This window comes from Esox lucius, chromosome 15 (genome assembly GCF_011004845.1).
Source record: "Esox lucius isolate fEsoLuc1 chromosome 15, fEsoLuc1.pri, whole genome shotgun sequence".
NCBI lineage: Eukaryota > Metazoa > Chordata > Actinopteri > Esociformes > Esocidae > Esox > Esox lucius.
In genome coordinates, this window is record NC_047583.1 from 9,262,145 (window position 1) to 9,284,234 (window position 22,090).

Here is a 22,090-nt window from a genome sequence, read left to right on the forward strand (position 1 = left end):
CGGGAGGTTATCGGTGTATCTCTCTGTGGTTGTTTCTGTTCCGAGACCTGTCAAGTGACACATGCTGAGCCTACAGACCGGTCACATGTACATTACTCTGCTAAAGAAACCAAACAGTCCTCTGATCAGTAACCTGTACATTACCCTGCTAGAGAAACCAAACAGTCCTTTGATCAGTAACATGTACATTACCCTGCTAGAGAAACCAAACAGTCCTCTGATCAGTCACCTGTACATTACTGTGCTAGAGAAACCAAACAGTCCTCTGATCAGTTACCTGTACATTACCCTGCTAGAGAAACCAAACAGTCCTCTGATCAGTCACATGTACATTACCCTGCTAGAGAAACCAAACAGTCCTCTGATCAGTGGGAATAAAAGGAAAGATCCCCTGATCCAGTGGGAATAAAAGAAAAGATCCTTTGATCCAGGGGGAATAATAGGAAAGATCCACTGATTCAGTGGGAATAAAAGGAAAGATCCCCTGATCCATTAATGACCTTGGATCTGGCTACATTGACCTGAAAACACACTCTTCTGTTCTGTCTGCTCCTCACCAGGGTCACACCAGTTCATAGGCAGGATGCAGGACCTGAGGTTTTATCCCAAAACGCTCACCAACAGGTGAGAGGGAGAATGGGGCGTTTGATACGATTTAAATGGAATGAATGTAATACGGTGTTGCATTGCCCTTCATGTAATTAGCTTCTGCTAAGTATTCTTTTGACGCCTGAGCCTGTGTGTCCTCCCTCCAGAGAGGTGGAGGAGGTGTATTCAGGCCTGCTGCCCCCACTCCACGTCCAGTCAGAGTGCCGCTGCCCCCCCAGCCACCCCAGGGTGCACCCCCTAGTGGAGAGGTAATGTATCAAACACTATGGATGGATGGATACATACACTGGCGATGTGCACAGGGCCTTGCAGGGATATTCAAACCCCTGACCAGAATTACATTTTGTTTTGTTAAAAAAAAGAAACGGTCACTCAAAATGCATTATTGTTTGGTGGCATTGGTTTTATGTTAGGAAACATTTGTGAGAAAAAATATGAACTGAAGTGTTGCTTGCATTAATATTCAACCCACACAAATGTAAAATAAACATATTTCGCTGCAATAACAGTCATTTTGTAAGAAATGTCTGTAGCGGTTTTGTACCAAGTGCCAGAGTGAATTTTTCTGGTGTTCAGGTACTGTATTCCCAACGCGGTGGAGGACACCACTAATAAAATATCGGATTGGTGTTCAGGTACTGTATTCCCAACGCGGTGGAGGACACCACTAATTATATATCTAATTGGTGTTCAGGTACTGTATTCCCAACGCGGTGGAGGACACCACTAATAACATATCTGATAGGTGTTCATGTACCGTATTCCCAACTCGGTGGAGGACACCACTAATAAAATATCTGTTTGGTGTTCAGGTACCGTATTCCCAATGCGGTGGAGGATACCACTAATACAATATCTGTTTGGTGTTCAGGTACTGTATTCCCAACGCCGTGGAGGACACCACTAATAACCGTGTGTTGAGGCTCAATCTGGACGCCCACCCTGTCAGCTACATGAATGACCAGGACCTGGGAACATCCTGGGTGTCCAGTGTACTGACCGGAGAGGAGGACCAGGGACTGACCATAACGATAGACCTGGTCAGCGGACAGTACCAGGTGACTGGACTCTCAGTTTTTACTGTTTGTTTTGTAACTAACAAATATTGAACAGCATCTGATTACCAAAGCCATAAGCAGTTGTTCAAAGTAGAACTAGTGAAATGTGTTTGAGGTATTGCTGTGTGTGTGTTAGGTTAGAACGGTGTGTGTTAGTTAGGTAGGACTGTGTGTGTGTGTGTGTTAGGTAGAATGTTGTGTGTTAGACAGGACGGTAAGGTTTGGACAGTACAGCAGGCTATCTGTCTCTCTGCACCTGTGATGGATGTTTGTGAGGTGATCTTCAGCCAGAGGAAATCTGAGACAGAGGCTTCATCCTCCTCTGTGTGTGAGCACAACAAAGCGCTTTACAGAGAGATAGGGGAGGGGGTTATGGGAGTGTGTGTGTGTGTGTTAAATTTGGGGCTGTCCCGACACGGCTTCTCAGCTCAAGTCCCCAGATAAAACATTGCCATCTCCTCTCTGAGACTGTGTGTGTGTGTGTGTGTGTGAATAAAGCAGTGTAGCTCATTGGACTCCATGCTGTGTGTGTGTCAGTGTCCCAGTGCTGTACTGATAGTAGATTACCCAGATTCTCCTTGTGTGCTGTCTGACTGACACCCACATACACACACCTACCAGGAATGAGTCAACATTTTCTCCATACTGCCATTTTTGTTTTAATTTCCTAAAAAATAATTTTAAAGTTACCGCCCGTGTAAATAGCACTTTTCACCGACTTAAACCCAAAGAAATCTCTGAGCTGGCCAATCAAATCAATTTCCTTCCATCAACACTGTGTATGATTGGCACACGCCCGCCTCGTTCCTTTGTGCTGCTCCCACAACATTCCAATATATAGACAAGCTGCTTCATTTTCCTAATTCTGTGATGTCCAGTCAGTGATTATGACCCTGCACTGTCAACGACTGGCCAGCAGGACTGGGAGAGTCCAAGATCTCACTGCTAGGAGACACACCTTGAGTTGTGAACCCAAAATCCACCACTGAGCTTGCCAGAGCGCAACCTGCCACAAGGAGTCGCTGCACAGTGATTTGACAAGGCTGCCATGATTTTTTTTGTTTTGCTCTTCTGGGGGCCTTGGGATTGAGGGCATGTGGACTGGGGGCCTATTGACCTGGGGGCCTGGGTGCTTGGGGGCCTGGTTGTTTGAGGGTCTGGGGGCCTAATGACCTGGGGGCCTGGTTGTTTGAGGGTCTGGGGGCCTAATGACCTGGGGGCCTGGTTGTTTGAGGGTCTGGGGGCCTAATGACCTGGGGGCCTGGTTGTTTGAGGGTCTGGGGGCCTAATGACCTGGGGGCCTGGGTGCTTAGGGGCCTGTGGGTTTGGGGCCCGGGGTCTGGGGGCCTTACATCTGGGGGCCTAAAGACCTGCGTGCTTCAGCCACCAAGAATTCTGGTCCCATGCCTCCATATCTGAAATTACCATGGCACTATTGTATCATTTCACTTCTCATAGTATTCACGGATAAATGTGATTACAGAACATACATATTTAATGTTGGAAATCTGTTTCAAATTTTTTTTGGACCAAACTGAAGACAAATTCATGTACATTTATCCCAACCAGCGACCTCCCCCATGTTCATAAGACAAATACATGTGCATGCATCACCAAGTATTATGCTCTTAAATGACAACACACTCTTTGTTGATAAAAGTCAACAGTATAGTAGGAATATATAAACGAATGGATTTGGTTTCTCAGGTCTTTTATGAATGATAACATTTAATATTTGCAGGCAACAAAATCACATCCTACTCCAAGATTAGCGAAACACTACATTTCATAGGTTTACATTTACAACATTAATGTGTATTTCCTGTCTGGCATAGGTTTTTTATGTGATCCTGCAGTTGGTCAGCCCCCAGCCAGAGAGCTTGCGCATCCAGAGGACCAAAGGCAACAGCAGCAGTAACATAGAAACAGAATGGCTAGACTGGCAATACATGGCCAGGAACTGCAGCCTATTCGGTCTGCTAAACAATGGACCTCTGCTGAGACCAGACTCTGTCAACTGTCTACAGTTTCCTACGTAAGCGCTCACTGTATACTTCAACTGTCTATAGTTTCAACTGTCTATAGTTCAGTCGGTCTTTAGTTTAGTCTGTCTATATTTTCGTCTGTCTCTAATTTCTTCTGTCTATATTTACGTCTTTCTATAGTTTCGTCTTTCTATAGTTTCATCTGTCTATAGTTTCATCTGTCTATATTTTTGTCTCTCTATATTTTCGTCTGTCTCTAATTTCTTCTGTCTCTAATTTCATCTGTCTCTAGTTTCAACTGTCTATAGTTTCAACTGTCTCTAGTTTCAACTGTCTATAGTTTCAACTGTCTATAGTTTAAATTCTGTCAACTGTCTACATTTCCCCAGGTGAGGAGTCACTGTAAAGGCTCAACACAGCTGTCCTGTCCAATCTGTGTCAGGGTGGCCTCTTAGAGGCTTTAGGTCTGATAAGGACAGTGCCTTGAGGGATAGTAGCATAGTGCTTGGGAGCTTTAAGGAGCAGTTCTTGAAGTAGACTCTGAGCATGAGTTTGCATGTGTGCGTGTTGGGGGTGTGTGTTTTGTTAGTGTGTCTGTGTGTGTGTGTGTGTGTGTGTGTGTGTGTGAGAGAGAGTGGGAGTGAGAGAAGGAAGCTTTCCTGGCTAGACTTGGCAGAGTTCCTGACAGAGCGTTCCAGACTCCAGATCTGCCTGGAGACGCGTTGCGAGCAGAGCAGGGCGAAGTACTGAAGGACTGAAGGAGCTCGGCTGGGAATTTAACACAGAATCACACAAACACACTTCTAGGATCTGGAAGTGTTTGATCTCTGCCAATCATAGCAGTGGAATCCCACAGTGCTTAGGTCACAGGGTCTCTCTTTCACCTTATTGGCTGAACATAAATTCCTCTTTGAAATGAAGATTAAAGTGATGATTGTAGATTTCATTTATAGCAACACTGGGTTGGACGCGCACCGTATCCTATTCAGTCATTCAATAGCTACTGATGTTATTTGCAGTAGTTGTTTCATGTTAGCTACAGTAGTTGTTTCATGTTAGCTACAGTAGTTGTTTCATGTTAGCTACGGTAGTTGTTTCATGTTACAGCTGTTGTTGTTAGTTAGGCTGTTGTTGTTTATGTTAGTTACTGTAGTTTTATGTTACATTAGTTTTAGTTTTATGTTACAGTAGTTGGTGATATTAGTTACAGTAGCTGTTGATGTTAGTTACAGTAGATGTTGATGTTAGTTACAGTAGTTGTTGATGTTAGTTACAGTTAGTTACATGCCTCTTTCTATTTTAACTGTTGGATTCAAATCAATCAAAGTGAAGTGTCAGCCCTCCTAGGAAGAACCAATCTTTGAGTGATTTCTGCATTTACAGAGGCCTCTTAGACTTGTTGAAGAAATGACATTAGATTAAGGGTGAATGGTACATTTTGGGGTTAAAGTAAGGACCTGAGATTAGGGATGAGGTTGGATTTTGGAGATGAGGTCGGTCAAAATCGGATATTTAAGGGGAATACATTTTAATGTCCATGTTTGGGTGTGTGTGTGTGTGTGTGTGTGTGTGTGTGTGTGAGTGTGTGTGTGTGTGAGTGTGTGTGTGTGTGTGAGTGTGTGTGTGTGTGTGTGTGTGAGTGTGTGTGTGTGTGTGTGTATTTGTGTGTGTGTGTGTAAACCGGTTGATTGTGTTTGGAGCAGATGCTTGCCAAAAATGTAAACACTTACCCCCCCCCCCCCACCCCCTCGCACAATACCGACACCAGTGCAGACCTAGGACACAGGCACAAAGACAGAGAGTGATGAGACAGACTGTAGTGAATTATGCAGTAGGGGCAGCACCTGTCATTTCTTCTCTGAGGTAAAATGACAAGTTACTGGGACAGTACTCTCACTAATGCCCTCTGAATGAACCTGCACACACACCTGAACATACAAAAACACACAAACACACCTGAACACACCCACACACCTGAACACTCATACACCTGAAAACACACACACCTGAACACACACAAACCTGAACACACACACACACCTGAACACAGGTACACCTGAACACACACAAACACCAGAAGACCCACACACAAACCTGAACACACATACACCAGAATAAACACTCACCTGAACACACAAACCAGAACAAGCACACATTTATTTATAAAGCCCTTTTTACATCAGCAGATGTCACAAAGTGCTTTTAAAAAACACCTGGCCTTAAACCCAGTGGAGCAAACAACAGTAGTGTTGAATTTCAGTGGCTAGGAAAAACTCCCTAAGAATGCCAAAATATAGGAAGAAACCTAGAGAGGACCCAGGCTCAGAGGGGTGACCAGTCCTCTTCTGGCTGGGCCAGGTGAACATATTAAGATTACAATTGTAATAATTGATAAATGCATGTGGGGTGAGTCAAGAGTCTATTTAAACCTAGTCAGAAGCATAACCTGATGGACAAGGACAGGGACAACACAGGGGAGGGGGAGTTGTCAGCACAGTAGCAGCTGAAATCATCAGGCATCGTCTCGATCTGCAACACAACCAGGAGGACTCTGGACAGGGACAGCAACGGGTCCCCCAAGCCAGGTACTCCGCAGATGTGGGCCAGGAAGTTCAAGACGGGAGGAGACTGGGAAAATTCAGAAAATGCATTCCTCATATCAACAAGGATTTAGAGTGGAGAAGGAGAACTTAGAGGAGAAGGAGAACTGACCATACTCCCCCAGCACAATAATATAGCAGCGTAAGACCGTGGGACTGAGACAGGGGGGTCCGGCGACACTGTGGCCCTATCTGGGGGAGGCCCTGGACAGGGCCCAACAGGCAGGAAATCAATCCACCCACATTGCCAAGCATCACCCAAAGGGACACCCACCAACAGCAACCACCCTGAATGAGGGCCGAGTATTGCCAGCAGAGTACAGCCCAGTTGCACAAGTGTGCGTCTGAGGGCAATACTCCACCCCAAACTGCCCAAACAATTATTTCCATGTAAGGCTGCATTATTCACTGGAAAGTGTTGACAGCTTCATCTGCACTCATAATTAAAAAAGTGAAATTTGGGCCAATACTGGGTGTGCACGCGGGTGCATCTGACTGGGACAAGACGTTAACCCACTAGCACACACACACACACACACATACACGTTATACACGTTATACATTCTGTAATGTGTGTGTGTGTTTCAGAGACGTCCCGTACTCCCAAGGTAACATCACATTCAGTATCTTGACCCCCGAGCCCAACCTGCGTCCTGGCTACAACGACTTCTACAACACCCCCGTCCTGCAAGAGATGACTCAGGCCACGCAGGTCAGGATCCATCTGAGCGGACAATACCACACGCAGGAGGCAGGGGTGCCCCACCGCCACCGCTACTATGGAGTCAGTGAGATCACAATCAGTGGAAGGTGAGACGCAGCTCCTTCTGCCTGTCGGGGTAGCCGACTCTGGTCCTGGATAATTTCAGGTACTGGGCAAAGTGAACCCATTGATCAGGTCTGTGATACCCCACTGGGTACCCCCCAAGTGTTACCCCATCACACAGCAGATAACTTTTCTGTGCGAGTGATCATGTTTTTCTGCCACGAGAAAATGACCAGGCTTCCGGGACAGTTTCATGTTGTCATGTGGTCAGAGGTCATGGGTTTGTGGCCAGGGAGCCCTGGCGTGCCGTCCCTTCAGATGCCTGTATCATATTAGTTTATTAGGCCCTTTCAATCAGCCCCCACATTAACCAAGGTCAGGCCTTTGACACACACTCTGCCTAGTGTTTGTCGGTGGACAGTAGTGTATTGTTATCAGCCCTGTAATTCAGTATTGTAATGTATTCCTCCTACTGCGGGCCGCTACAGGCACTCAATTAGTGTTGCGCTTCTTTTTTCTCTCCTGCCCTCTGTCCGTCCCTCTGTCTCTTTAGCCGTGGTTTGGTGTTCCCGCTTTCTCTAGAGCCGCAGTCCTCCTGTTATTCTCCTGTATGCACTTCTTCATTAAACACCCTCTGCTCTTATGACTATGGTAATTATGTCATTATAAAGAAGGCAGTAATGTCATCCCTCCCACTCCCTCTTCTCCATTTCGCTTTCTCTCGTACTCCCCATTTCTTTTTCTCCTTAATCTCTCCTCTCCTCACTTCCTCTGTTGTGTTTTCGCTACACCCGTGTCTATTTTCCCTCCTGTGTTCTCTCTCTTTCTTTGCCTCACTCTCTCTGAGTGGAGTAAGCGTCCGTTGTAATTATGGACAGGTTATATTAAAGAGATTTTGACATACTCACATCTTCCCGTGGCTTCACTCAGATTTTCAGCTGCATGCCAACCAACAACCTCTTCCACTTTCTGCCCCACCTCATCTTTCCCTCTCTCTCCTTCCCTCTCTCTCTTCCCATCTCTCTCCCCTTCTCTCACTGTCTTTACCTCACTCTCTGCACCCCCCCCCCCCCCCCCCCCCTTTGTCTCTTTCTTTGTCTGTTTTGCATGTCAGACACGTGTTTAGGTTTGCAAGATTTTGCAAACTTTCCAAAATACTAGTTGGAGGGTTTCTGGATTTGAGTAAAACTAGAGGATCTGAGGATTCTCAGGATTCTATACACAGCATGTTGGAGTTGTGGAGGATATTGTTCTGTTGTTTTGGAGTCAAGTTGATATTTGGAATTGAAATGTGCTTGTGTGTTGTGTGTGAGTGTTGAGGTTTTTAAGCACCTCTCTATTCAGATGTGGTAACACTAAATTTCTTTGGTTGGGGGAAAGAGGGGGAGAGAGTTAGGAAAGCGACAGCATCTAAATGTGTGTATGAATAATTAACGCAGTGACCTGCATTAGTGTGTGTGTGTGTGTGTGTGTGTCTGAAAGAGAGAGAGATTGAGACATGTCAGGTAGGATGTCGTACATTACAACAGGAGTCTGATATTTCCACTGGCATTTATAAATGTTGAATGGGACATCCTAGTAGTGAAATGAAGAAATAGACAGAGAGAGAAGGAAGAGCGAGAGGAAGGAGAATTAAGGGAATTGATAGGGAGTTGAAATTAGTGATTACTACATTGACTCTAACTAACTAAAAGCAAAAACCTCTGGATGTTGAGGTCCGCATGGTTCTATTGAAAATGAATATTCATATTGATGGGGGAAAGAAATTGAAAAAAACTTGAAAAATAAGAAGATTTTACCTGGAAATGTAGCTTTTTAATTTTCCATATTTCAATAATCCTCTTATCCTTACTGAAAAATTTAAGAATAGGAGGATGCCTAAAATATTCTGTTGATCTGAACAATGTATTCCTGTTGTTTATAGTTTATATTGTGACTAAAGTATTTTAATTTCAATGTATTTCACTCAGATTCCCGAAACTCATTTGAAACGTTCATTTGACATTTTGCCTTTCCCTTCCTCTGTTTGTGTCTCCCTCGGTCTGTCTGTCACCCCCTCTGCCTTCAGGTGTGAGTGTCATGGCCATGCTGATGACTGTGACACCAGTGGGGCTCCGTACCGCTGTTCCTGTCTGCCAGAGAGCCATACAGAGGGTTACAACGTGAGTCACAAAGACACACACACACACACACTCACTCACTCACAGACACACAAACTCACGCACAGACACACACACACACACTCACAAACTGACACACACACACACGCACACACACACTCACACATGCACACACACACGCGGGCCTAATGGAGTGAATAACTACTGTTGCCTACAAGACGGTAGAGGGTGAATGGTGAAAGACGGTGGAGGGGGGGAGAAAGATGGTGAGAGGGAGGGATGAAGGAGGTGTAGAGGAGAGGGAGGTGGTAAAAGCTATGGTAAGTGGGACATCAATGTTGGTGGCTGTAGCCTCTAGCGTTGGGAGGGGGGTTTGGAGGATACACCAAAAGTCAAAATGCAGTTGTAAGAATTCTGTAGATGGTGTTTGTGGCGTACCGACCGTGTCTGGGGAATTAGATGGGGGCAATACAAAGCGGCCCAGGCCGGGCGGATAGATGGGTGGGACCGGGCTGCCTTGTCTCGTCAGGCTCTTGTGACTTCTTGTGGTATGTCAGGCATCTGCAAGCTCAGTTGTGGTCGCTTGCTCATAGACGATCTGTTCAACTCCAGCTGCATTGGTGCTGGTGAGCGCTTCCTGGTAGAGTGAGACGCATTATAATAAGCAGAACTCTATATGGTTGTACCAAGACCGTGACATCTTAAAAATGACGCAGCGAGATAGCCAATTCCATACAATAAATGTTGTCAGCATTCTCTGGCAAATCTGAGTGTGTTCAACTAGCCAGTTTGTTGAAATCCTCTTAATGGTCTTAATTTAAATGTAAAAGAAGTTTCTGGAGAAAAATATCTAATCTATAGAAAGCTATTTGCAATATATACATATTTAGTATTTATTTTAGTAATATTACTTTAATAGACCTCTTTGTAAAAATTGCATTATTTTTTATTTACTACTTTTGCCATTTTGTCTTCATAATGTGAATATTGGGCTTTAACTGAGATTACCTGTGTCCATAAAATTCCCAAGGGAAAAGAACAGACCATGTGAGCCTCCATATGCAGGTTTTTTACTCCTGATGTAGGAATAAATGAATGTAGCGATCTCTTGAGCTTAATTTCAAAGCAACATTAACAGGCAATTCACTATTAATTGCCTAATTCCTCTTCTCTCTTACTTTCTTAGATCAGCACTGCATGTTTCAGTTGATGACATTCAACACATGCAGTAGCTTACCAGATTGCTAATTGACAGCTGCAGTGGAATATTGAATCACACGGAAACCACATTTTGGAAATAGCCTGCATGAAACCATCTAACAATGTATCAAAACAATTTGCAACAATATGCAGTCACCTTGGCCAGTAAGATAGCTACAGTACTCAGGAAGTCTTATCTAGTTGGCTTGTGAGCATAGCAAAACATTAATTTGACCACAAAAATTCACACTGCCATCAGAAAGATAGGAAAGAAATAGTCCGATGTTGAACTAAGTTACCAGAGTCAGGGACAGAAATAACAGTGGAGTCCCCTGGTGGCAATACATTTCGTCAGGTTCACTGTGTTGCTGTGTAAAGACAAATGTGCAGAAATGCACCATCCCTAAAGAGCCTTGTGCTGCTGCTGGCAGCACAGCTAGCTTGCCTGTCCAGAGCAGGAATATTCCAGATCCAATGTAGATACATTTCAATAAACCCGAGGCAGCAAAAGGCAAAGGGCGAGGCGACCACAGCACAGCATTTTATGGCTAATGGCTAACATTAGCTAGCTGTCACTCTGCTTAGTGGGTTCCTCTTTATGGCTTTGACAATAGTGCACTGTGGGTAGTTATGAAGATTTACAACAGCATATTATTTTCTGAACCCCAGAAAGTTACTTTATTTTTAGTTATTGGTAACCAGATCATGATTAAAACTATGTTAACTGAACACACTAAAATACCATGAAACAATTCTGGATTTTCCCTTAAGTATGCAGTCTTGGATTTCCACAGAGCCTGTTCATTGGTTGGGACTTGTGTAGCACGACCTGGACCTGCTACATCATTTATGAGGGCTGATGAATGAATGACGACGAGGCCCAGGCCTCTGTCAGACTCTGTGTGGGGTTGTTGATGTTGTCACTGACACACAACTGCCTCCCAGACCCAGATGGTGGACATGTAAACTGCAAATACCGCCAGATTTACCCATACCCTAACCCTGAACCCTGTATGGGGTATTCCTTTGGTACACTCGCTGACGCTCCTGTGGGATACAGATTGTTTTATTTATTGAGGAAAAATGTCTATAAGACTTGAAAACTGGGAACGATCCGGAGGCAAATAGATGATACAGATGATTTTAACTCCTGAAGGTTCTGAGTTCAAATCCGTGCAGAGACAAATGTTTTTTGTTTAACTTTTGAAAGCGTTTCCCAATCCCAGGAATGAGACTAAGTTGGTATAGTCCGGTACGGCGTCCCCACGCAGAGTAAATAGTGTACCGGTAAAATATTAGTCTATCAAAATAATTCAAAGGAAATGCCAAGAAAACGTGAGACTGTGTGGCCCTCCACTACCCTCCTGGGTCCCAATCCAAATAACGTCTCAAATCGACCAGAACAATGACACTCCCACAGCATGCACCTCTAATGCCCCCTCTCTCCTACTGTCCCCTCACTCTCCCCCCTCTCTCTGACTCTCCCCTCACTCTCCCCCCTCTCTCCTACTGTCCCCTCACTCTCCCCCCTCTCTCCTACTGTCCCCTCACTCTCCCCCCTCTCTCTGACTCTCCCCTCACTCTCCCCCCTCTCTCCTACTCTCTCCTCACTCTCCCCCCTCTCTCCTACTCTCCCCCCTCTCTCCTACTCTCCCCCCTCTCTCCTACTCTCCCCTCTCTCTCCCCCCTCTCTCCTACTCTCCCCTCACTCTCCCCCCTCTCTCCTACTCTCCCCTTACTCTCCCCTACTCTCCCCTCACTCTCCCCCCTCTCTCCTACTCTCCCCTTACTCTCCCCTACTCTCCCCTCACTCTCCCCCCTCTCTCCTACTCTCCCCTTACTCTCCCCTACTCTCCACTCACTCTCCCCCCTCTCTCCTACTCTCCCCTTACTCTCCCCCCTCTCTCCTACTCTCCCCTCCCTCTCCCTCTCCATTCTCCATCTCTGTATCAGTCTGGGGTAATTCTAACAAAGCTTTCACATTAAGAACTAAAGGATTTCTGACTAAAGATTTACATTCATAACTAACAGGTTGTCAACTAACAAATGTACCTGTTTCGAATAGAAAACATACTCTTGAAGTAAATCTGTGTTTGTGTGTATTTCTATGCATGTGTGACTGTGGGTGCGTGTGTGTGTGAGTGTGTTTAGGTCTGAGAGCTTCTGTCAGTGTAATATTGGGACATACAACAGCCGGCTGTGGGGGGGTTATTAGCTATGAATATTGTATATGTCCTGTACAGTTGGATCGAGGCCGTTCCGTCTCCACCGCCCCGCTCAGCTGAGGAATTTCCACAGTGACATTAAAATGGTTGAGATGGTCAGACATCTGTCAAGATGATCAGGGGAGACGAAAGAGCACAGGGTCAAGACACACACACACACACAGTATATGCTAGACATCCGCATGTGCACACACACACACACACACACACACACAGTGTGCAGAATCCCAGGTGTATACATAATGTAACATCCACATTCTTATTCTACTTCGGTTATGGTTGGAGGTAGGTGACACCAAGTCAGGGGACGATGAGGAAAGACACGAGGAAGAGTGGCTGGCTCTAGGTACATTAGAAAAGAGAGAGGCAGAGAGATGTACTGAAAGAAAGAGTGAGAGAGGGGCGGAAAAAGTCTGAGAGAAACAGAAGGAAGGAGCGCAAGGCAAAGGGAGCGATCTCAAGGGATTAGACCAAGGTTCTTAATTGGTGTGAAGCATGTAGAGTGCTACTGTGCACCCCCTTACAGTATTCAGGTTGTAAGATCACTGGACACCTACATAAGGCTATGAATGAACTAAGAAAACACAAATTGAAAAACCATTAAAATGCAGCTCAAATGTATTGAATGCATATTTAATTGAAACAATTGCACTTAAGACAGGGAGATGTGAGGTTAAAGTTGGATGACTTTCCTTTATGTCCTGAAGAAAATGAAAAACAATGCATGCAGGGCCGAAGTAGGCTGAAATCCAGATCAAATCTTTTTGGTGAAATCCTAAATCCAGTAACCACCTCTCATGTCATTACTAAGCCTTGCAGTACCAAGAGTTGAGTGAAGGAATCCCTGTTCTAAAGTCTCTGATTGGAATAAACCAAAGGACAACACTGTCAAAACTATGTTAGTTTGGAAAACAATTCTGTGTAAAATAAACAGTTTCCCATGGCAAATCTTTTGATGGTAACTGATCAAAACCATAAAAGAACCGTGACAAAGTGCAGGCACTGTGAGCCTTATAGAAGACACAGGAATCTGACTCCCTGCGGTGGAAAGACAGAGCAGTCACTACCAGAGCAGTCACTACCAGAGCAGTCACTACCAGAGCAGTCATTACCAGAGCAGTCACTACCAGAGCAGTCACTACCAGAGCAGTCACTAACAGAGCAGTCACTACCAGAGCAGTCACTACCAGAGCAGTCACTACCAGAGCAGTCACTACCAGTGCAGTCACTACCAGAGCAGTCACTACCAGAGCAGTCACTACCAGTGCAGTCACTACCAGAGCAGTCACTAACAGAGCAGTCACTACCAGTGCAGTCACTACCAGAGCAGTCACTACCAGAGCAGTCACTACCAGAGCTGAACTTCCTGACAATAATATGAAACTGATTGAGAGTTTAATTTCCCCAGATTCCAGGCTTCAGAGACCTTTTTGATGACAAACAGCAGCTCATTCTTTTGGTGGAGGACACAGAGCTGGTCAGCAGCACACTGCATGTCCCCACAAACCCCTCAAAACATTCCTTATGTCGTTGTTTTTATTGTGATATGTATGTTTTTTTTTGTATTCCCTTTAATATTTTTCTTCTAATTATCCCTTCCCTTGTTAACCTTCTTGATTATGATTATTACAAAGCATACTCTTTCCAGAGTAAGCGTTTGACAAAATTTACATTGTTACATCATGCCAACAAAGCAACCTGAGAGAGAGGAAGGTAGTGTGTGCGTGCATGTGTGTGTGTCTGGGTGACGTAGGCCATGTCTGTCTGTGTGTGTCTCATCCACAGTGACAGTAAGTAGAGGCCAGGCTCTCTGTTGGCAAAGCAGCTAAAGCAGCAAATTTCTACCTGCGAGAAAGGTTAACTTTCATACACACACATACACACACACACTTGCGTATACACACACCGACCGCACATACATTCACACGGATGCCACGACCTTTCCAGGGGAAGCGTGAAATTGGCCCTTGGTTTCAGAGTGGGGTTAGATAGAATCACGACCAACACAGTCTGAATGTTGACATCTCCATTAAGCTAAACTCACACTCAGCTGCTTTCCTCCAGCAGTTTAACACAATGTGATTATTCCTATACCTTTCTCTCAGTTTAGCATTATCAGTTACATACCTCATCTCTCAGTTAGAGATTTACGGTAATGTCCTGTGCTAGGTAGCTCTGATTGCAGTAACTAGTCACTATTTTGGCAGTTTTTTCTGTCCTTATATTATATAGGGGAAACTCACTTAATTCACTGCCATATGTGGTGATGAAACAGCTGCCATGTTGTTCCCTTATATAACCAGACGTCAGTGACCTAGTCATTATGGAGAGGATGCCCAGGAATAATGTGACCTTATGTGATGGCCAAGAACTTTAGTATCTCACAATAACATACATTCCACAAATACCAGGAAGCACTATTGATTTCTACATGAAGAATGTGTGCTGCAATCCCAATCAGCTATAGCTCGACACATCTTAATTAGAACGGGGACAGAGGAATGCCTAAAGAAAAGAAAGAAAATAACATTTATCTTTCATTTGCTATGCTAATGCGTGCTGCTCACATAGGCAAGAGAGGGGGGAGGGATGTGAGGGACGGAGGGAGAGACAGAGAGAGAGAGATGGAGGGATGGGGAAGAAAGAAAGACACGTATAGTGGGATTTCTCTTGGAAGTGAGGAATGAAAAGCAGCTTTGATTTGTGAAGCGGTGAGGAACAACGAGAGCCAGACAACGCATGCTAATGGAGGCCTGTTTCAACTGGCCAGGACGTCTGCCTGTGAACACACACCTCCCCAGACTACCCGTGTAGTGTGTGTGTCTGTGCGTGCGTGCGAGTGTTTGTGTGTGTGTGATGTCTCAGGAGAATCTCCCCGCTGCTTCATCAGATCCACTTAATAATCACCCAACAGGGGAACAACTGTCCAGGATCTGTTCAAACGCATGCACACACACACACACACACACACATACACACACAAACATGCACACCACGCACACAGACAGACATTCACACACACACACAGACACACACAGACATACACACACACAGACACACATAGACACAGACATGTACACACAGACACAGACAGACATACACACAGACACAGACAGACATACACACAGGCACACAGACACACACACACAGACATACACGTACGGACACACATACACACAGACAGACATGCACACACTGACACAGACAGACATACACACACGGACACACACACACACAGACATGCACACACACACACATATAGACCCGGACACACACACACAGACACACACACAGAGATATGCACACACACGTACAGACACACACAGACACACACACACACAGACACACACAGACACACACACACACACACACAGACATGCACACACACACACACACTGACACAGACAGACATACACACAGGCACACAGACACACACACAGACATGCACACACAATATCTCACAAAAGTGAGTACACCTCTCGCATTTTTGTAAATATTTGATTATATCTTTTCATATGACAACACTGAAGAAATGAGACTTTGATACAATGTAAAGTAGTGAGTGTACAGCTTGTATAACAGTGTAAATTTGCTTATCCCTCAAAATGACACAACACACAGCCATTAATGTCTAAACCACTGGCAACAAAAGTGAGTACACCCCAAAAGTGAAAATGTCCAAATTGGGCCCAAAGTGTCAATATTTTTTGTGGCCACTATCATTTTCCTTAACCCTCTTGGGCATGGAATTCATCAAAGCTTCACAGGTTGTCCTATTCCACTCCTCCATGACGACATCACAGAGCTGGTGGATGTTAGAGACCTTGCACTCCTCCACCTTCCGTTTGAGGATGCCCCACAGATGCTCAATAGGGTTTAGGTCTGGAGACATGCTTGGTCAGTTCATCACCTTTCCCCTCAGCTTCTTTAGCAAGGCAGTGGTCGTCTTGGAGGTGTGTTTGGGGTCGTTATCATATTGGATAACTGCCCTGCAGCCCAGTCTCCGAAGGGAGGGGATCATGCTCTGCTTCAGTAAGTCACAGTACATGTTGGCCTTCATGGTTCCCTCAATGAACTGAAGCTCCCCAGTGCCAGCAGCACTCGTGCAGCCCCAGACCATGACACTACCACCACCATGCTTGACTGTAGGCAAGACACACTTGTCTTTGTACTCCTCACCTGGTTGCCGCCACACACGCTGGACACCATCTGAACCAAAAAAGTTTATTACTGGTTCCAGTAATCCTTGTCCTTAGTCTGTATGTTTTCAGCAAACTGTTTCCGGGCTTCCTTGTGCATCATCTTTAGAAGAGGTTTTCTTCTGGGACGACAGCCATGCAGACCAATCTGATGCAGTGTGCGGCGTATGGTCTGAGATTGACAGGCTGACCCCCCACCCCTTCAACCTCTGCAGCAATGCTGGCAGCACTCATACGTCTATTTCCCAAAGGCAACCTCTGAGTATGATGCTGAGCACGTGCACTCAACTTCTTTGGTCGACCATGGCCTGTTCTGAGTGGAACCTGTCCTGTTAAACCGCTGTGTGGTCTTGGCCACTGTGCTGCAGCTCAGTTTCAGGGTGTTGGCAATCTTCTTATAGCCTAGGTCATCTTTATGTAGAGCAACGATAATTTTTTTCAGATCCTCTGAGAGTTTTTTGCCATGAGGTGCCATGTTAAACTATCACTGACCAGTATGAGAGAGTGTGAGAGCGATGACACCAAATGTAACACACCTGCTCCCCAGTCACACCTGAGACCTTGTAACACTAACGAGTCACATGACAACGGGGAGGGAAAATGGCTAATTGGGCCCAATTTGGACATTTTCACTTAGGAGTGTACTCACTTTTGTTGCCAGTGGTTTAGACATGAATGGTTGTGTGTTGTGTTATTTTGAGGGGACATCAAAGGTACATTGTTAAACAAGCTGTACACTCACTACTTTACATTGTAGCAAAGTGTCATTTCTTCTGTGTTGTCACATGAAAAGATATACTCAAATATTTGCAAAAATTTGAGGGGTGTACTCACTTTTGTGAGATATTGTACATAATTGAAGCCTTTCTAATCAGATTAAAATGAGGAAACATTACTTCTTGTACAACTAAAGGATCTCCAGATGAATATTAATAATATATATTCCTTAGCTTGCCAAAACAGGACTGCTTTCTTCAGCTGACAACGACAAAGGAACTAACTGACAGAATGTGAAGCAGGCTAGATAATGCCATCTCACTGATGCCTGTGTGTGTATGTTTTAGGTGTGTACATTCTGTGTGTTTGTGTTCTGTGTGTGTATATGCTGGGTTTGTATATCTTGTGTGTATGTCCATTGTGTGTATGTTCTCTGTGTATGATCTGTGTGTGTATATTTTGTGTGTGCATGTTCTCTGTGTGTATGATCTGTGTGTGTATGTACAGTATGTATATGTTGTGTGTGTTCGGATCTGTTCTGTATGGGCTGACATCCGTGTATTACAGTGTATTATATCCATGTATTATTCAAATCTCTGTCCAGATGTTAGTGGGTGTGTGGTTGTTGTGAATAGTGCTCGTGGTGGTCCCTGTATTTGTTGGGGTGCCCCCCCGCCAACCAGAGGCCTATCCACACAGCAGGATGCTCAGCCCCAATCTGCCTCGTTGAGTCTTCCTCACCCCGTCTCTCACCCTACACCTTTTCCCTCACTCCCCACTTCCCTCCATGTCTCAGGCAGACAACGGCGTAGCACAGGTTGGTGTGTGTGTGTGTGTGTGTGTGTCATCAGGGAACCCCTTGTTTTTTAATACATTATTAATCATTCCATTTGATGCTCCTCTTGTCCACCCTCATTTGTTCTGACTGCTGAACAGAATCAAAGACCATCGGCTCTGCAGCAGCAACGGCAGAATAAAATCCTGCTCCCTTCTCCTTCTTCTCCGCCTCACACCTCGACATGCTTGTTTTGACATAAAAGTGGCCTATTTTACGGCACTGTTGTTGAAAGTCACTTTTAATTTCTCTTCCTGATTTCCCTGTGGCGGGTCCGTACGTTTCTCTGTTAATACAGGAGAGTGAGGCCTGCACTTTGATGTATTTATAGCATGTTGGCAACACAATGTATGGTCTCCCTGTCTAATAAAATGTACACACGGGAATATGTGGTTTGTGTTCTTTTCTGCTGTGTTGTTCTCTGTCGTAAGATGTCACCTGTTTTTTTATCACTAAAAGATGTCTTTTGAAGCAACCGTTGTGTTTTCATAGATTAGAACAAAACGCTTACTTACGGTGACGGAAAATGTGTTTGATGTGAAATTGTTTCTTTCGTTTTGTTAATTAATGTGTGTTTGTGTGTGTGTATGTGTGTGTGTGTCTCAGTGCCAGCGCTGTGCTCCTCTCTACAACGACAAGCCCTTCAGGTCAGGTGACCAGGTTCAAGCCTATAGCTGTCAACCATGTGAATGTCATGGCCACGCCCTCTCCTGTCACTATGACATCAATGCCGACACCCACCCCACCGAACACTACAGGGGAGGGGGAGGGGTCTGTGACAATTGTTCACACAATACTACAGGTATTTCACCAGCACGTACACTCCCTTTCTCGCATGTACAAGCATTTCTGAACACACTTTCACACTGACACAAATTTCCCTGATTGTACAGAGGAGACTGATTCCAGGTCCTCTGTACTTTATATAATAACGAAATGATTCAGAAAATGTCTTCAACTGCCACACCATCCACTCCCTATCCTCACCCCTCCATTCACTTTGACATCACCCCCTCATCTCCCCCTCACCCCTCCATTCACTTTGACATCATCCCCTCATCTCCCCCTCACCCCTCCATTCACTTTGACATCATCCCCTCATCTCCCCCTCACCCCTCCATTCATGTTGACATCATCCCCTCATCTCCCCCTCACCCCTCCATTCACTTTGACATCATCCCCTCATCTCCCCCTCACCCCTCCATTCACTTTGACATCATCCCCTCATCTCCCCCTCACCCCTCCATTCACTTTGACATCATCCCCTCATCTCCCCCTCACCCCTCCATTCACTTTGACATCATCCCCTCATCTCCCCCTCACCCCTCCATTCACTTTGACATCATCCCCTCATCTCCCCCTCACCCCTCCATTCACTTTGACATCATCCCCTCATCTCCCCCTCACCCCTCCATTCACTTTGATATCATCCCCTCATCTCCCCCTCACCCCTCGATTCACCTTGACCTCCTCCCTCATCCCCTCCCTACCCTAACCACTTTTGCTTCACCTCCAGGCCGAAGCTGTGAGTCCTGTGTGAGTCAGTTCTACAGAGAGCTGTCGGTTGACCCCGAATCTGAGGACGTGTGTCGACCATGTGACTGTCACACACCTGGCACCATCAATGGCAGTCTGGAGTGTGACCCAGTAAGCTCTTCCTCTTCGTCCTCTCCCCTGTCCCTTTTGTGGGCATAATCACTCACATTGATGGACACCCTTTTTTTGTCCTCTAACTCCACCTTGGTCTCTTATCATTCTTCCTCATTTCTTCTCTTCCTCCTAAATGCCAGGTTAGCTTATCTTCTTCCTCTCCTCTTCTTCCCGTTATTTACTTTTTCCGGTTCACCTCAGACACTTTGATACGGGTGGGAGGAAGTGTCTACATATGTTGTAAAGGAAGTGTTGGTGTTCCTACAGAAAATCATGTGGTTTATTTAGATTATTGTAATCATTTGCAGATTTTTCTTCAAGTGTACCTTTTTGGTCCCTATGTTGTCATAAGCCATTTTGTAATTCTCCAGATTGCTTCCAATCTTGAAAATTGAACATAGGATCAAATGTCGTCTGACGTATACCTCGGCAATCTGTGTTGCTTCTTATCGCATCAGTCACTTTAATTAGGAAGTAAGTTGAGCCAAAGCAGGAGGAGAAATATACCTTAATCTTCGACCTCAGTCAGCTTGCAGGGTCCCAACCTGCCAGTAGTAGTCGCTAGAGTGGGATGGCCCGTCACCTCCAACAAGAGAAGAGAAAAGTGCACGCTTGGGAGGGAGATTATTGTCTACAATTTTGTAAGATTGGTTTGTATGCCATGCACTTCTAATGACAGACCAATACAAACAACTAACCAACCAAACAGCCTCTTAGGTGCTATGACCTGCCTAACATCATCCTGCACCCCCCCCCCCCTCCCCCCCAAATAAGCGAGGTGAAAAGTATCCCAGTAGGATGAATCCTAACTGCCCATCCGTAACATGCTCCCACAATGCACCACTGGTCAGGTGGACTAATTGGGAACGTCTTCTTTCCATTCCCCACCCTCCCATCTCTCCACATCAACGCAACGCCCCCCCCCCCCCCCCCCCCCCACACCCCTTCCCTTTTCATCTCTCCTACACTTCCCCCACCCCACCCAATCTCACCCTCCCCTCCCTCCTTTCACCTCCATTTCTAGGTTGGGGGCCGGTGTAAGTGCAAGAGGCGTGTGTCTGGCAGGCGGTGTGACGCGTGTCAGGTCGGATGGTACGGTCTGCAGCCGTGGAGCCCCGAGGGCTGTCTGCCGTGTGACTGCAGCGCTGCCGGGACCCGGGGCGGGGGGGGGCACCTGTCACCAGCAGTCAGGACAGTGCCACTGCAAGACACACGTAATCGGTACGTAGCGGGGTAGCACGTCCAGGTGATGTCTCCAGTTAAGAGGATTCATGGGAGGGCCCATTTCATGGGTCCCGTGTCTGTTCCTTGCTGGTACTCCCGCTCTCTGTCGCTCTCCTTCTGTCCTTCACTCCCTCCCTCCCTCCCTCCCTTCTCTCCTGGTCGGTTTCTCTCTGTGTCTCTGTCGTTCCTGCCTTTACCAGCGTTCCCTGTCGCCACTTCTGTCTCTCTCTTTCTCTCTCCAATTCCGCCTCTCTAAGAGAACGGGGTGGGACAATTGGTTGAACAACGTTTATCCCGTATGCAGAACATTCCACATGCAGTACTGTTCATCATAAACATGTTTTTTTTTTCTCCATATTAATGGAAAGTAAGGACATCATTTATTGGAAGTAACGTGAAGAGTAGCTGGTATGTAAGATGTATTATTAGATTGTTGAGAACTCAGCACATTCTTGGTCAATTTGTCTGTTTTTTTTTGGCTTCTCACACACACACACACAGGCATGGACGCACATGCGTGCAAACACACACACACACACACTCCTTTTCATGAAATGTCTTACTTGAAGCAGCCAAAAGAAAAAAATCCTCCTCTTCCCGGCCATTCCTTCCAAGCCTTCCCAGGTCCTTTGTGATAAATCTGCTTCGTTTTCCCCCCGAGTGTCTTTGAAGACTCTCGTATGAAATGCAAAACGAAAGCTACTCACCACACCATGTTTATTGCAAAGCCAGGATATCAAGGGCTACCTCATTCTGATTCTCTAATTCAATGCCAAGTTGATTAGAACAAACGGCCTTGGCCCCGCGTCATTTTCACGCTTCTTACAAGACCCCACTCTTTTTGGTTTGTTTGTTGCTCCCACAGGTATTTTTCTGAAATTAGATTTGATTATGGCAATTTA

The 22,090-nt window shown here is 45.6% G+C and overlaps 1 protein-coding gene across 1 annotated transcript in view; it reads left to right on the top strand.

The window, feature by feature from the left end:
- The window catches only part of ush2a (Usher syndrome 2A (autosomal recessive, mild)), a 216,814-nt gene that overhangs the window by 21,871 nt on the left and 172,853 nt on the right, over nucleotides 1–22,090 (top strand). The window contains 10 exon segments of the mRNA XM_034297424.1: nucleotides 561–624; nucleotides 756–857; nucleotides 1,481–1,667; nucleotides 3,503–3,702; nucleotides 6,841–7,062; nucleotides 9,087–9,180; nucleotides 18,921–19,116; nucleotides 19,831–19,961; nucleotides 20,989–21,119; nucleotides 21,121–21,185. Coding sequence (XP_034153315.1) covers nucleotides 561–624; nucleotides 756–857; nucleotides 1,481–1,667; nucleotides 3,503–3,702; nucleotides 6,841–7,062; nucleotides 9,087–9,180; nucleotides 18,921–19,116; nucleotides 19,831–19,961; nucleotides 20,989–21,119; nucleotides 21,121–21,185 — 1,392 coding nt within the window.